The sequence below is a fragment of the Carya illinoinensis genome, chromosome 14, assembly GCF_018687715.1.
Source record: "Carya illinoinensis cultivar Pawnee chromosome 14, C.illinoinensisPawnee_v1, whole genome shotgun sequence".
Taxonomy (NCBI): domain Eukaryota; kingdom Viridiplantae; phylum Streptophyta; class Magnoliopsida; order Fagales; family Juglandaceae; genus Carya; species Carya illinoinensis.
Genome location: NC_056765.1, coordinates 25,445,169 through 25,463,220, shown reverse-complemented (window position 1 = coordinate 25,463,220; position 18,052 = coordinate 25,445,169). Strand labels below are relative to the sequence as shown.

Genomic DNA, 18,052 nt, shown 5'->3' with positions numbered 1-18,052 from the left:
AAATGAACCAATTGGGCCGATAGATAATTGGTCTTGTCTTGGGGTAGAAAATGGGTGGACCAAAAGTTTCGGTCCAGTCCAAAAATCCCCCTTTGGACCAATCAGACCGGACCGATTATACCCTTATCTATAACCGGTGTATAGAACACATATATATTGTAAAATATTTATATTACATAATTTGATCTAATATAAAAATTTTAAAATTTAAATATTATAAATAAAATCTTACCATTTAAATAATGTAAATGGTGTACTCTACCACTAAATTAAGAATATAATAATTCTTATAAAAATCATAATTAAATCAAAGATTATGCGCACCAAACAACAATTTGCTAAAAAAGTCCACCATTCGTGTCGAAACCAACAAGCCCTACAATTTAACCTTCCATTTTGGTTTCCAAGCATATATAATATCTTTTACGATATTTTTCTATGAATTTACTTGTGAATGTATTTTTCTGGAAATTTTAGCTCATACTCTCTCACCAGCTAGCTCTCGTACCCTTGTCCTGAGATTTTAATTGCATCAAAAAATAGAAAGAGGTTCGTGAGTAGGCAATGCAAAAAAGCCAAAAGAATTTCCTTTTCATTTTATTTTAAGACTAGAAATAGATAAATGATAGTTGCATCGTGAGTGCGTAAGTGTCGCGCAATTATTTAAAAATAAATAAATAAATATGAGACCCACATAAAAAAATTAATTTTTAATAGTAAATCTTATTCTTTTTCAAAGTGACTGTACGACGCTTGCACACTCTACGATTATATGTAACATTACTCTATTTTAAGATTAGAAATATTGTAGCTTCTATTTTTTTGTATGTGGAATAAATTTTCCATTTCTGCTTCTAAATTCATATGAAACAATAAATGAAAAAATAGATACATAAAATAAGTTCGAAAATGTTGAAAGTAAAATAAACTGACAGAGTCCCACAATGATGATAAAGAGAAAAGCTGGTCTTGAAGTAGTGATGACCGGTTGATGGGATACAAAGATGGGCTGAAGCTGGCAATGCTTAAAAAGTAAGGAAAGCGACCTAAGCTGCAACATCTCTCCTTCCCCTTTCTCTGATCTCCATCTCCATGAATAATGTAACTGAGAGCTTTAGAGACTATGAGTGCTTCCATTCAAGATGGTTTATAATAGGTTTCACATACCCAAGATCCATAAATGTAAGCCTTGGTGCCTAAAATCAGTGCGTTCTTCTCTTTATTTATATTTTTCACACCTGTTATTGTTTATGCTATGCATGTACTCCTCCAAGCATTGCACCTTTGCCCAATCACTACAGCAAGTTAATTATCCATTATATTGTTGGCATTCATCCTCACCCTTAACGGAAAAAGGCGTGAACGGACAATATTTATAGAACATTAAGGTCTGATTTGGATATCGGGATGAGATTTGAACTGTATTGTTGCTTTGCTTTACCTATCCCAAACGATGAAACACAATTGTATCTTATCTAACCGATTTTCAATAAATACAATTACTGTCTGACTAAAAACATTAAAAAGTGAATGAATAGTACAATTCTTCAGTGACCCGCAGTCTTCCTATATTTTTGGGATGGAAAAGTGCTAGCACTGCACACCACATGCCTTTCCCCAACACCATTTTAGTACATATTTTTTTTTTTTCCTTTCCGTGAACACCACTTGCCATTTCTCAATTACCTTGCTCATATTTTTCCTTCCCATTTCTCAAAAATATCCACCACACTTTTAATAAATATAATTATCTATTACAATAATCAAAATTATTCTAATTTATAATTAGAATTAAAAATTTTCGAATTTCCTATATATATAAAAGTAAATAAGTCATAATTAGAACAATATCTTTTAACAAAGAAATTTTAACTTTTGGGAATATAAGTAATTTTGGCCAATAACAAAAAATATATATTTTGGGATTTAAATTTAGTTATGGTAGATTTTTTAATTACTCATAAATATTATTTTTTTATTAATATATTCATAACTATTACCCAATAATTATTAAATGATATTCAATAATTGGTAGACGCACACTTTTATCAAATCTCAAAAAAGTAAAAACTATATCATCTCATCTTATTATCCAAACACATATTTTTTTACAAACCATCTCATTTCATCTTAACTCAATAATCTCACTACCATGTAAAATATTTTATCTAAACTGCGTAACTAAACGAAACCTAAATGATTATGTCTAAACAGCTTAATCATTAGTTTGGACCCCCGGTTCCTAGCACCGCTCCCTTGTGGGCAAGTGCCCCCGTCTAGATGCTGAGGGGTAGATTGGCCCCAACAGCCATCCACCCCACCTTGCCCATTGGCCAACCACAGCAAAAACAATCGGAAAAATTCAAAAACAAAAAAAAAAATCTAAAACAACCGAAAACAACAACAAATCTACAAATCCATCCATAACTCCACAAATCTATTATCTAACAACAAATTCAAGAAATAACAAAGTACAAACAGTCAAACACAATGAAAGAGAAGAGAGAAGAGGATAGAACTTAGAACTTAAGAACGGCGGAGGGAGAGAGACAGAGAAAGGAATGAGCTAGGGTTTTTTGGTTTATATACTCATTTGCAAGTATTAAACGAAATTGTTTATATATATGAATTTGGGCTGGGCGGATAGGGTAAGCCCCATCTCCCGGCAACCAAAAGCATGGGCCTGAATTCAAAGAGAAAAGCCTGGGCCCAAGATAGGGTAAAGCTGGGCCCAACCTAGACATATCCCCCAGTAGCCAAAACCATGCAGGCATCCTCCCGCACATCGCCTGTTTGCAGATGGGGACCCCTGCCCAAGCCAAGTGGGACTAAATGGTTGGGCAGGGTGAAGGGTAGCAAGGTCTCACTGCCCATCCCTACCTCCTCCCCTTTGTGTAGCCACTTTTCGACGCGCCTCCTCTCCTTCACCTAGCCACTATTCCACATTCGAGAGAGAGAGAGAGAGAGAGAGAGAGAGAGAGAGAGAGAGAGAGAGAGAGGGGGGGGGGGGAGTGGCAAGCACAAGGCTGCTAGTCAATCTTGTGTGATGTTTTATGTGGATACGATGGCTTCTAGTTCTCAACGGTGCCAAGAATACCGCAATGGTCGCAAAAATGCAATGGTGAGTAGACGTCATGCTTGCTGGCGTCCTTGTGATGCTATGATAATGTATATGGCTGGTGGATTGTTCAACGTGACGTAAGCCTACTATCGATGATAGAAACCGTCGCCGAGGGGTCGTCAATTTGGGTGCGAGGAGAGAGAGATGGACTCGATGGAAGAAGAGAAAGAAGGATTTGAGCACAGTGACGGGCTTTTTAAAATTCAAAGAGAAGGAGAAAAAATAAAAATAAAAATACACAAAGTTAACTAATTATAACCACCAGGCTTTTTGAAACGTTGTTGCTAAGTACTAAGGGTATCATTATTCATCTAGTTTTCATTGGAATATAACAAGAAATCCGAATGTCATGAACGCTGTCTTAGAGTTTCTCTTTCCGCAATAATTGGTTCCATTATGGAAGTGTTATTATGATTGCATCTTCTTCAAGCAAAAGACAACGAGTAATCATCAAGACATAAAAGCGAACTAATGAAAGTAATTATGCGGAGTTAGGTCAGATACACCATGATTTGTGATGATAACTTCTTGGGTTGAAGTAGGTCATGTAGTTGCAAGATGTCAGTCTTTAAAAAAAAAATAAAAATAAAAAAAAAAAAAGGAAGAAGAAGCTATTTACATTCTTATAATTAAAATACCATAATTGTTGATAGCACGTACAATTCAACAGTTTTTTTTTTTTTTTTCTCATTTACTGTTGGAACAAGACGTTACTTTCATTCAAATTTTTCTGATAATTTAGGTAAGTTATCGCTTAATACTTACACTTCATGAAATAGCAATAGAAGAGACAAGCCCCATGATGAGATCAAGAACTCATTTTTCTTTTGTACTTCATTTTATGGGTTCTCTCTCCTGATGGTAATGAATTAGTTGCATGATGATGCCAAGAATCAATTTTCCTTCAAAAATTTTATTTGCAGTCACTTCTACGTACTCTTATACTCACTTTATTGATATGATTAACTGCGTATTAAAAATAAATTAATGCGATCAATAATATCAATAGAATGTGTAAAGAGTAAGCAAAAATAGTTGTGTGTAACATTTCTCTTTTTCCTTTTGTCCTGTTTTTCTCTTCTCTCTCATCATCATGTAAGAATTTTACTATATATCTCTCTTCTCTTAAAGCTCACCACGCAATAGGGTTATAAATGAACCAGCCTGCTCAATACTCGCTTGGTTAAACTAGAATCAAATTCAACTTGTGAGGAAAAAAACTCGCATGTTAAAACAGATATCCGCTCAATTAGTACCTGACACATCCTCAACTAAACTCGACTAAGCAATGCCTATTAAGGTATGCTCGTTTATACTTGACTCAACTCGTTAACTCGATTCAATTAAAACTCATTCATAAATTAATAAATGTGTTTATCTTAGTTAATATAAGCATCACACCTTTTGTAATTACATATATGGTATATAACCTAATTACTTATGGCTAGTCACATATATCTATATATTGAATTTACTTCGTAGCTTTATAATTTATACAATAGTACGTTAGTTAGATTTAATAATTTCATATATTAGTATACATGAACAATATATGAAATGTTGATATATACTGTTATATTATGTCTATGGTATTAATAATTTATGTAGACATATAATATATGGTTATTATGAATAAATAACAACTAGTTACATATTAGTCATTTATAATTTTTTACAATTTTTAAACTCAATAGAGGATTTACTTGTTAGTTATAAAAATTCTATAAATTTAGAATTTTTTTTGCAATTTCTCTAATTCTTAATTATGAAATATTATTTTAAAAAAACTCGAGCCAAGCGAAATCAAAATTGAGTTCGAGTTGAGAACTTAGCTTATCGAGATAAACTCAAACAAAAATTAGATAAAAACTTCAAGCTCAATTTTTTTTACCGCCCTAACACACAAGCAGTATTGTGTCCAAGAATTTCACATCTAAGATTAGTATATAAATAGAATCTATTTAAGCTTAGTTTGGATACATAAAGAGTTTCATATCATCCCATCTCATAATTATAACCATTTTAAATTCCTACACAAAATATAATAAATAATTCAAAATTTTTAAATCTTAAAATAATAATAATAATATTAAAATTTAATATTTTAATAATATTTTATTTAACTTTTAATTTTAATCTAAAAGTATCTTATTTTGTCTTATCTCATTATCCAAATTATACCTTAAAGTAGCGACAATTGCCATATTTATTGGCACTCAAACTCAAATCAAAATAAGAATAAAATGTATAATTTATTACTCATTTAACATTAATCAAAATATTTATAGAAACAATAGTAATTATTGAGATATCTCATTTTAGTGATTTTTTTAATATTTACAATTGTTTGTGGAGATTGGAATTAATAAATGTGACACATGCTATTGCTGCGATCTCGGCCAACCTTTCTTGTACGGCGAGGAAGCCGAGGAGGTCGGCAACACGTGCGCGGAAACTCTGATGATCTTTTTTAATTATTTTCTCTGATAGCATTTGCTGGCAAGAGAAATGCTTGATCCAATAATGCGTCGGGAGCATTTCTTCCGATATTTTATTTATATTTTTTCACTTAATAATTAAATAAATATTTTTATTAATACTATGAATATTATTTTTTTTAAAAATTATTTAGAAATATTTTAAAAATATATAAAATTTTACAAAAAAAATTACTCTTATAAACATCCAAATTTAAATTCCGAGTCGATGGCTGCACACCCACTCTATTATTATTAGTTTTCTGGATTTTAATAATAATTAAAAAAATAACTTTTCTTGTTTCAGACACCTCTGAGAGACCAGCACAGTTCACACGTGCCATATCTATTTTTGTCAATTTCAAAACTTTGGGCTGAATATATTCAAAAAAGTAATATTGTATACTATATTTTTATCGCATTAGGTAAGATGCACATATTTATCATTATTGGATAATGAAAAATTATCTAATAAATAATCATTTAATGATGATAAATATATCAAATCTTATATAGTGAAAAGAAAGTGAAATGGTAATGTGATATATATAATTTTTCATTATTTTAGTTGATGATTCTTTATTATCTACTAGTAAATGTGTTATATTTTATATAATAAGATAAAAATAAAATGAAAGAGTTAATATAACATTACTCTTTCGAATAATTAAAAGCCCAAAGTTATATTCCATAGAATGATGACTATGGTAATTGTGGTACACCCAATATAGTCATGGTGGTAGTGTTGTATAGGACTTTAGCATATGATGATAATACGAAAATAAAAATTTTATCTACAGTTATTTTTATATGTATATTTTTTTGTACACTCTATTAATATGATTAGTTGTGTATTAAAAAAATTAATACAGTCAATCACATTAATAAAATGCATATGGAGTATGTAAAAATAATTATATGTAGCATTATTCATATGAAAATGAAATGAGAAAAGATACTTCCACCAAGGATAAGATGGATCCTAATAAATTATTTATTTATTTTTTTAATTTTTTTAATTTAGTGATTAAGAAAATATTTTTTAATGATGTTGTGAATTTTTTAAAATATATATATATATATATATTTAAAGATATGGAAAAAATGAATAAAAAATATAGAAAAGAGCAAATGAAATTGCTCTCCTCGAAAGCCATTCTTGTGCTACACGGGTCAATTGAAATGGGAGGATATAGATGATGGTAGCATCTAAGGGTACATTGTGGGTATTTCCAAACTCGGCTAACTCGTCCAAATGGCCGTCTCACACAAATGAAGGAGTACCCCGTCTTTTGCAAAAGCTAACATGACTGTTGAAGGAAAAAGAGGTTGTTTGAACAATCAAATGAGATCAGAAGATTTTAAATAAAAGTTAAATAAAATATTATTATAATATTATTATTATTTTAAAATTTAAAAATTTTGAATTGGTATTTAAAAAAATTAAATTTTTTATAAAAAAAGATATTTGCAACCGTGAATTATGCAACTGTCGTGCAATCATTTAAAAAAAAATGAATAAAATATAATATTTACATGAAAAAATTTAATTTTTTAATAATAGATCATACTCTTTTTCAAAGTGATTAAACGGTATTTACACATTCACGATTGTACGTAGAATTACCCTAACTTGTATTGATATAACATATTGTGATAGGATGATAATACCGCGTGTCTGTCTTTTAGACAGTGAAATATTTCTCTTGATGAACAAATTATTTCGTTGAAGGCATGGTTACAAACTTGATTGTTGCAGTCTATTTTATGTGAGTTGTAGTTATCAATTTTTATCAATATTTTATATAAGAGTAATGTTAGATATAATTAAGGGTTGTGAAAGTACTACCTTACATTTTTTTTATTATTTTAAAGAGTAGAGTTTACTATTAAAAAAATTAATTTTTTATGTGATCTCATATTTACAATAGCATTGCTTGACATTTGTGCACTCTATTAAAGATGTTTGGAGAAATACTATCTCACGAGTTGAGATAGAGAGTTGTGCTTTCATTCATATACATATATATATATATATATATATGTATGTATATATATATATATATATATATATGTATGTATACAGTAGCATGTACAAGCTAATCTATGTATGGAAGGTTTACAAAGAATAGAAAGAATGCTATAAAAAATATATAGCTGACAAATTACTATATACAGCTAGTGTAATTGATTTTCTTCCTAACATTAGATATTAGTTGACTTTGAGAAGATTGCTGAGATGTCTTGGGAAGATTATTGTGATTGTGGGATGTACAGCTTGATTGTTGCTTGACTGCTTGAATGCTGATTTCATTCCTTATATTCCCCCTCAAACTTGGCTGTGGAAGAGAACACAAGCCAAGTTTGTCATGCAGCACCTTGAATGGATTCTTAAGCAAGGGTTTTGTGAAGATATCTACAAGTTGATCAAGAGATGTAACAAACTTGGTTTCCAAAGAGCCTAGGGCAACTCTTTCTCTTACATAGTGATAATTAAGTTCTATGTGCTTTGTTCTAGCATGTAGAATAGGATTCACAATCATAAATAATGTGCACTCATATTGTCATAGAGTAGAGAGGGTGTTTTGAGTAGTGGCACGCCAAGATCTCTGAGTAGAGTAGAAATCCATGTTAATTCAGTTGCAATGGATGCCATTGCCCCATACTTTGCTTCTGCATTTGATCTTGCAACTGTTGGTTACTTCTCTGCACTCCAAGAGATACAATTGCTTCCAAGAAACGTGCAATAGCCTGAGGTGGATCTTCTATTTGTTTGACAACCTGCCCAATTTGCATTAGAGAAACCATATAGATCATGTGTGCTGTTTGATATGATGCAAAGGCCTAGTTGGGTTGTGCCTTGCAAGTATCTAAGTATCCTCTTTACAAGCTGGAAATGAATCATAGTAGGTGCTTGCAAGAATTGACAAACATAATTGACATTGAATGACAAATTTGCTCGAGTAAAAGCAAGGTACTATAGTCCACCAACAATGCTTCTATAGGTTGTTGGATCAAGAAGAAGTTCTTCAAAAGCATAAGGCTATTGACCTTTAGTGGGCATAGGTGTGGACAAGGGCTTGCATTCATGCATATTAGCCCAAGTTAATAAGTCCATGATGTACCTGTGCTGAGATAAGAATAGATCAGAACCAACTTTATGAACTTCTATGCCCAAAAAATGATGTAGAAAACCTAGGTCTTTGATGGAGAATTGAAGTGCTAAGCTGAGAGATCAACCACTAAATTCTCTATGGATTTTCACCTGTTACTACAATTTCATCAACATAGAGTAAAATAATTAGTATCCCATGGTCTGAGTGGCAGATAAAAAGATAGGGATCTGCTAAGCTTGAGTAGAAACCAAGCTGTAAAAGGAAGACACTCAACCTGTCAAACCAAGCTCTAGGAGTTTGTTTGAAGCCATACAAGGCACGGTTTAACTTGCACACATGCTGAGGCTAATTTGGATCGACATAGCCAAGTGGCTACTGCATGTAAATAGTAGTATTAAGAAAGCCATGTAAGAAAACATTCTTAACATCTAGTTGGTGAAGTTCTCACTTTTTAATAGTAGCAAGTGTAACGACAATTCTAATAATGGCTGATTTCATAACTAGTGAAAAGGTTTTTGAAAAATCCACCAATAAAGAGAATTGGCACCAAAGGCTTGGACACTCAAACTCAAGAATTTTAGACTTTCTTTGTAACAAAAAAACTATCCTCCATTTTGATTGCTGCAAAACTTTGAGGAAGACTATAATGTGTAAAAGAGTGATTAAACCTCTTAAAACACCTTAAAGCAGTGTAATTTCTTTTGTTACAGGTCTGACATGTTAATGCCTCTTTGTTTGCAGATTTTGAATTGGATGGGAAACCACGAGAGTGATTGTTGAAATTTTGTGTTGGAGATGGAGTATTTATCTTGGATCCAGTAGATTGCCCTTGTATAAAACCACGACCTTTGGATGTAAAGGAGCTAGAGTTGGATTTCTTTTGCTTGTACTGTTTCTATACATAAAAGACCATAGAGGAGGGATTAGCATCAATTAAGAATGGCAATATGTTACACGAACCATTAATCTTTGACCCATTTTAACCATGATTACTTAACAGGTTGATAACGGATCAATCCGTTATGATACATTAAGAAAGTTAAAGTTACAATTATACCTTTATACCTAAAAGTAAAATTGTTAGAATTTTAATTTCAATATTTTTATTATTTAGATTTGTAGTTAGTTTTATAATTTTTTTATAAATATTGTGATTTTAACATTTATATAAAATTCTGTTAAATTTAATCAAGTTAAACAGGTTAATTTCGGATCTATTCAACCAATTTAGATATACAGTTTGAAACGGGTCGTATTTTGTCATGTTAATATATTTCGTAATATTTATTAATGAGTCAAAACGGATTGATACGACACAACCCATTACGTTAACAGGTTGTGTTAGGATTTGAGATTTTGATATAATAGGCTTAATGGGTCGAGTTAGAGTTAACCTATATAGTATAATATTCATACTTGACACGACACAAATACAACCTGTGAAAACGATTTGACACCCCTAGCATCAATTTTGCACCTGTCTGTATAGCTCTCCAATAAGGTTACAACTTCAAAGTAAGCTGGAACAGTTGGCTTGAGCATAGTTGCTGTGAAAACCTCAAACTCCTTGTCAAGACCATTGAGGAGCCACCATGACTTTTTATGTTCTGCCACTGGCTTGCCAATAACAGCAAGTTCATCACAGACAGTCTTGAACCTCTTCAGAAAATCACTTAAGGAATCAAATCCTTTGGTGATAGATTTAAGCCTTTGCTTAAGGGCAAGGTTACAATGAGAGGAAACTCTTGCAAAAGTATGAACAAGAGCTTGTCAAACTTTAGAGGCAATGTTTAGGTCAACAACAATGCCTAACACTTCTTTAGATAGTGTAGCTGTAAGCCAGTCTTTTACTAATCTATCATACCTACGCCACTTTTTATACAGTGGGTTGGGCTAAGATGGTCACCTAGAAATTGAGGTGGGATTGGAATGTCACCTGTTTTGAATCCTTGAAGATCATAACTCCTTAGTAAGTTTAATATTTGAGTTTTTCATAGTAGAAAGTTGCTAGAATTCAGTTTAAGGAAAACATAATTGGACAAATTTTGTGAGATTGGAAATGTGTAAGGTTCTACAGAGTTAGAGGAACCAGAGGTTGCAGAAGACTCCATAGATAAAGGGGGAAAAGAAAGCAAAGCTTCTCTATCAACCCATAGTGGCTCTTGATAACATAAAGATATTTTGAAAAATACTATCTCACGAGTTGAGATAGAGATTTATGCTTTCAATCATGTATATAGTAGCATGTACAAGCTTATCTATGTATAGAAGGTAAATAATAGAAAGAATGCTATAAAAAATATACAGCTAACAAATTACTATGTACAGTAATTGATTTCCTTCCTAACATTAGACATTAGTTGACTTTGAGAAGATTGCTAAGATGTCTTGGGAAGATTGCTGTGATCTAAGGATGTACAACTTGATTGTTGCTTGATAGGAGTGTAAAAAAAAAAAAATCGGCGAAGCGGTAAATCAAACCATACCAGACTAAACCGGTGGGATCGCTTTGGTCTTGAATTGGTTCAGTCCAATACCGGTTTTATTTTTTTTAAACCAATCAAAATCAGTCTGGTTCTGATTTTATTTTTCTAAAACTGGACTGGACTAGATCAGATCCGTTTATATATATTTTAATTTTTCTATTGTATATAATTTTTATATACAATATATAATTATATATAAAATAGTTTTGTATTATATGATAAATTACTAATTAAAATATATAATATTAAATTTTAAAATCTTATATCATTTTGTATATTATATTAATAGTTATACTAATACTATAGCACTATATATTATAGTATACTATAATATATCACTATATTCTATAATACAATTATGATATATATTATAATATACTACAATATATTATCACTATAGTATTGTATACTATGATATATCATATTATATAATATATAATATAGTAAATTAAAAATATAAAACTAGACCGAACCAGACTGGAAACCGGAGTATCGATTTAGGAAGGTAATTAGTACATAATCGATTTTAAAAAATACAAAACTGGTGCATACCGATTCGATTCTAAATTTTATCCAAAATCAGACCAGATCAAACCGGTTATACCCTTATTACTTGACTGCTTAAATTCTAATTCTATTCTTTATATTTATAACTATAAATATTATTTTTTTATTATTTTTTTTTTATTTTTTATCTGTCATCACAAATTAACTCAATAAGGAACAGGTACCAAAATTTTTTAAAAGCTCCTTGACCAGCTATACCTAAACTTTTCAAACCTAGGTACACATGTCCAGTAAGCTGACTGCTTTTTAGAGACCATAGGACTTCACATTATTTGTACGATAATTAGGACATTAGACTTTGAAGGTTAGCAGTTGCCGACCTAAATTACAATAAATAAAAGCCTATAGTGCAAATGTCCCATCAAATCAAACATTTTGACTCTTCCTAGTTACTTAATAATTTGGCACCGCTCTATCCACCGTTGGAGCTACTGCTGTAATTTTTTCTCTTTTTTTTTCCACTTCATAATTAAAAAAATATTTTTTGTTAATGATGTTGTGAACTTTAAAAAAAAAATATTTTTACTTCATTTTCCTTTTTTATTAAACAATAAAAAAAAAGTAAAACAAATGTGAAAAATGATGATATAATTTAGACTAATTTTGATAGACTTTAAAATCTATGATGGCGTGAAGGTACTATATTTATCTCTTTTTAACCACAAAAATCAGATTTGATGGTGGAAATTTTGGTGATCTAACGTGTGTGGTGAGAAATGTTGTCAGAATGAATGGCATGTGGGGATCACGCACAGTTGTGACCGGCACGTGAGGACTATGCACAGTGATTTTGGCAAACTGTCACCATCTTTCAAACGATTTATGGTTTGTGATGCGCATCTCTTGAAAATTGATAAAAAAAAATATAGATTTGCCTTTTTCGATTTTGAAAGAAACAACAAAATAAAATAATATTAAGAAAAGAGAACTATTTTGATAGATAAAATCGGTAGAGAGAGAGAGAGAGAGAGAGAGAGAGAGAGGAGGGTGACTCCAAAGAAACTGGAGGGATTTTACGAGCAAGGGAAAGAAAAAGAGAGATTGCCTTGGGTTTTTTGTTTTTGTTTATTTTTAACGAGAGAGATCGCCCTGCCCTTTCTTGTTTTTCATATCGATAATAAGTTTCAAGTTTCACAGTATGATCAGCTTGTCTTTATTCTATTTCTATTAAATTGAAACTTGAATAATGGTTGGAAATAAAATGGCGGCAACTAATTCTATAGCCATGTTACAAAATTAACGAGAATACGTGGGTACGTATAAAATATAATTTTTTTAAACTATTATTAAAAAATTTAAAAATTGTGTAATAATCAGAATATTACATACTCAATGAGTGGAATAGAGTAATAACATAATTTGATTTAAATGATAAATTTTAAAATTTAAATTTTATAAATCGAACATTATAATTGAAATAATCTGTATAAAATATTGAGTGATTGAACTTGTAAATCATATGATCATATCTCTAAAATTTGGGTAGAATCTCCGGGTATCCAAAATCACAGTAAGAGAGACCGTCCTCTGATCCTTTATAAAATGAGCGCACGTTACTAAAACGATACGTCGTTACTCGTGTGGGGGTGGTGTTGGTTGGCTGAAGAGTGAACACCAAGATCAGATCGATAATGGCATGCTGCTCTGTCTTTCGAGCGCTCTTTCTGCTTCTCACTCTTTCAGGTTTGTTGGCATTCCGCTTTTTCAAAACTTTCTTTTTCTTTTGCAAGTACGTTTGGTTCACAAGAAAGTGGAGGAAAAGAGAGAAAGATTTAATACAGAAGAGAGTTTGAAGTTCTAGTCTTGGGTGTTTCTCTGCTAAAAATCATGTCCAACTGGGTGCAATATAAATGCTCTTCCTAGCCTTTTTTTTTTTTTTTTCCTTTGAAACAAAACAAGTACAGCCTGGATGGGTATTCTGCAGCATTTGAATCGTTACCTCTGTTTTATAAGCAATCACAGAGTTATTTTATTCTTCTTCTTCTTCTTCCTTTTAATTAATGGCCCTGTTTTTCGATACAAGGGAAGCTTTTATAAATGGATATGCATTTTTCTGAGTTTCTATCACTTGGGTTCAGTGCTTGTTCTCTCCTTTCCCTCTCTGGAGTATGCCAATTTTTCTGAACTCTGATGATGGATTTGCTTATTGTCGCTGTTACCTGGAAATGTTTTGTTTTCATGCCCCCAAATCTATTCTTGTCATTGGGATTTAGTCTTTTCCAGTTGTTGAAGAGTAATTGCTAGATTGGAGAAATGTTTTTTTGATAAATGAGATACATATTTTAGACACCTTCATCAACCTTAACTTTCTTCTGGGTGCATCTGCAGATGATATTAATTTAAAATATTGGCCAAACAAATGGTGTTATAATTCATATCTGGTTGTTATTTTTTATCTGTATGCTGTTCATACCTTTCTAACTCTGTTCCTCGCACTTTCAGATTCATTTGTCCAAATTTTCAGCATTGGAATGGGAATTAACTACGGACAGATCGCGAACAATCTCCCATCTCCCTCTCGTGTTGCCATCCTCCTTGGATCTCTCAACATCAGTAGAGTGAAACTCTACGATGCCGATCCGAATGTCCTGCTTGCCTTCTCCAACTCGAATGTTGATTTCATTGTTGGGCTAGGAAATGAGTATCTCCAAAGCATGGCAGATCCCATTAAAGCTCAGATTTGGCTTGAAGAGCATCTGTTACCCCACCTTCCTCAAACCAAGATCAATTGCATCCTTGTGGGAAATGAGGTTTTCAGCAGCAATGACTCTCAGTTATTTCCTTATCTCCTCCCAGCAATGCAAACAGTAAATCGTGTTCTTGTCAATCTTGAACTAGATAAGCAAGTTACTGTCACAACTGCTCATTCTCTTACAATTTTAGGAAACTCCTACCCTCCTTCAGCTGGAACTTTTAGGCAAGATCTTGCTCAATATATCCAACCCCTTTTGAAATTTCATTCTGAGATCAATTCTCCGTTCTTGATAAATGCATATCCATATTTTGCATACAAGGATAACCCAGATCAGGTATCCTTAGAATATGTGCTGTTTCAGCCCAACCAAGGGATGATTGATCCTAACACAAATCTGCACTATGATAACATGTTGTATGCTCAAATCGATGCTGTCTATTCGGCAATGAAAGCAATGGGGCATACGGATATTGAGGTTAAAGTTTCGGAGACTGGTTGGCCGTCTAAGGGGGATGCTAATGAGGCAGGAGCTACACCACAGAATGCAGGATTATACAATGGTAACTTGCTGCAGAGAATAGCAGAGAGGCAAGGTACTCCAGCAAAACCGTCAACTCCGATTGATGTACACGTTTTTGCTCTTTTTAATGAGAACTTAAAGCCTGGACCAGCATCAGAGAGGAACTATGGCCTCTACTATCCTGATGGTACACCAGTTTACAACATCGGATTGCAGGGCTATCTCCCAGTGTTTATCTCAGCATCTGATAAGAATGTAAGATGCAATCTTCATCATTTGGATGGTCGAATGTAGAGGAAAATAGACAACTTTAAATTTTCATGTGAGGTTGGGTCTTCCTGAAAATTCTATACGGTCAACTGTTGCAAGACCCCCCACATGATATATATCTCTCTTCAGTATTGGACGCAATTGGAGAGAATCTCTCTATTGCATAATGTATCTAATGCTTAGCTTTCTATTTCCTTCCCCATATTTTGCAGGCTTTGTCTATCTTCAGCTCTCTGGTCTTCCTCATTGCATGCTTCATCTGTGCGTAAGCACATGTAAATCTTTCAAAGGGCAGGCGATGTCAAGGGAGGAAGAGAAATTTCTGGAGATCATTCCAATGCAAGAGGAGTTACTGTAGGTAAGTAATCATTTACTTTTTACCTTAAGATAATGCCAACTATCCCAATTCATGAACCTGACAGATGGGTCCATGACTTTCGTCCTCTATTCAAAATAATGACATGTTTCATTGTTTATTGCATTTATCATCTTCATTTATCGCTTGCCACACAGTCCTGATAGGAAGTTGAGATAGGTCGGTCCAACAACAAAATTTTCATTTTTCTGAATTTTTCTGAAAGTTCATAACTTGATCATACATTAGAACAAATTAGAAAAGAAATATATATATGGAATCTTTCTTTTGTAGAAAGGTTTTAAGCCCCGGAATCTATAAGGTAGAATCAGTCCAACGTCTGTCCACCGTATGCTTAAAGCAAGCAGAAACTTGACATTATACGTTTATAATAGAGTTATAATATAAATCAAATAGCAAATAATGAATAAAATTGCATTTTTAGTAGCGTTTGTTGAAGATAGGGTAGTGGGTCTCCATCCTCCTTATTTCCCACTTGTAATGGTGCACGTCTATCTTGCAGTGGACACGATTCTTATTGTCTTCAGCTAGACAAAAGTCCAGTCGAAAAAGAAGTCTAAAAAGTCCGTCTTTCTGCAGCCGTTTTTTTAATTTTTTCTGTCTTTGATCGTGAACCGGCCTCATTTACATCATTATCGTCCCATCTCTTTATTATAATTTTTTAAAATTTTTATATAAAATATTATAAATAATTTAACTTTTTCAAATTTTAAAATAATAATAATATTAAAAAATAATATTTAAATAATATTATATTTAACTTTCATTTAAAACCATCTTATCTCATCTCTGAATCTAAATCCCGTTTAGATTCAGATAGTTAATCTCAACTCATCTAATCAAATCATTATAACTTTCTCAAATTCTCACATAAAATATAATAAACAATTCAACTTTTTCACATTCTAAAATAATAATAATATTAAAAAATAATATTCTAATAATATCTTATTTAAATTTTAACTTTTATCTCAGCTTATCTTATCTCATCTTAACTCACTATTCAAACCTCTCTCATGATGGCTACCTCTGTTTCTTTTATCTTTTGCTCTCTATTCCCAAAAGAGAATTTCTAGAGTCGACCTTAGTTGGAGACATCCCATTTCTATTCTTTGTTCACATCAAACATGATACCCAACATTGTATGGTGGGTCTTTTCTGGAAAGAAAAAGATATGCACTAATCAAATCAAGGTCAATATGCCTTCTAAAAACATCTTTGAAATATTCCATAGCATTAAATATTGTGTTTTTGTTCTAAAGCCAAACTAATTGTACTCGAAAAAGTTGGCATAGTTGTGTTCATACTAAAAATATTTAATTAAATAGGATTAAGATTAGAGTTTGAGTTCAAACTCAAGACTTCTATTGTTCTCTTAAATATTCTTCTAATGTTATTATAAAAGAGAAATGATTTGTACAAATCTCAAAGAGACAAATCTCATACAAGCCTTTATAAAAAAAAAAAAAAACAGACCACATCTAAAAAAAGTGTAAAAGAAACTATTCTTTATTAATGGGACCTATTTTTTTACAAAAGACTTGTATAGAACTTATCTATTCAAGATTTATATCTAGCATTACTCTAGTTTCTTATTATTCCCTATTGTTTTTACATAATTTGTCTAGTTCCTTGTTTAAAACTTGTGTCTAGAATTATAAAAATCCCCACGTAGAAATCAGGCCAAATAGTTCTCTATTGTTTTTGTGTTATTAGAAGTTATGTACATGTAACATCACAAAATACAAATGGATACTTGAGCCACGAGGTGGACCGGTGGGCATCAACATCATGGACCATGCGTATGCACCATAAGATTCTTAAATCATATCGGCATGGCCCAAGAGGATAAGATTGATAAATAAATGGATGCATCCGGGATTTCAACTTAAGATATAGTGACTGCCTAGCTAGCACATATGATCCGCAAAATTAGTATAAATTCAAGTAGTTTCTGAGTCATTAATCCATGGGACGTGTAAACCAAACATAGTTTGATACACTTGCTTTAAAATATGGGCAATTGCTTGTTTAAAATACTCATAGCCAACTAACACATGAAAAATCAATGTATTTGCAATATTCCTGTTCATGTGATTGAGATATTGTTTGCATCTGTGCAGGGAGGGAGACAAAGGGTAGCAGAGCTTTTTATTTCTAACCTCAAAGGTCATTAATTCAGCAGCTTGCGATGAATTGAAGTTTTTGGTCAAAATATTTTATTTAAGTCATTTAATTATAGCCAGCAATTACTGTCTAGAATAGTAGGTACGTAATTCTTCTAAATTAGTAACACTAAATCTGAATAATGTATACAAAATTCTTTAACCAAAATTAATCTATTAATAAAGGAGAAGTTGGTGAAGATTTTAGAGCTTTGTATGATTATTGGTATGACAGCATTTTGACGGAGACCTTGCAAAT

At 32.0% G+C, this 18,052-nt stretch overlaps 1 protein-coding gene across 2 annotated transcripts; it reads left to right on the top strand.

Annotated features, from left to right (window-relative positions):
- The first annotated feature begins 13,244 nt into the window (after positions 1-13,244).
- On the top strand, positions 13,245-17,993 carry LOC122293287 (glucan endo-1,3-beta-glucosidase 14-like). Of its 2 annotated transcripts, none has more exons than XM_043101809.1 (4): positions 13,245-13,450; positions 14,210-15,237; positions 15,465-15,610; positions 17,752-17,993. In XM_043101809.1, the coding sequence occupies exons 1-3, from the start codon at positions 13,399-13,401 to the stop codon at positions 15,519-15,521; spliced, it is 1,137 nt and encodes a 378-aa protein (XP_042957743.1). In that variant the 5' UTR covers positions 13,245-13,398; the 3' UTR covers positions 15,522-15,610; positions 17,752-17,993. The 2 variants fall into 2 exon arrangements, with proteins under 2 accessions (XP_042957743.1, XP_042957744.1); XM_043101810.1 differs by lacking the exon at positions 13,245-13,450 and adding an exon at positions 13,505-13,873.
- The last annotated feature ends 59 nt before the right edge of the window (positions 17,994-18,052 follow it).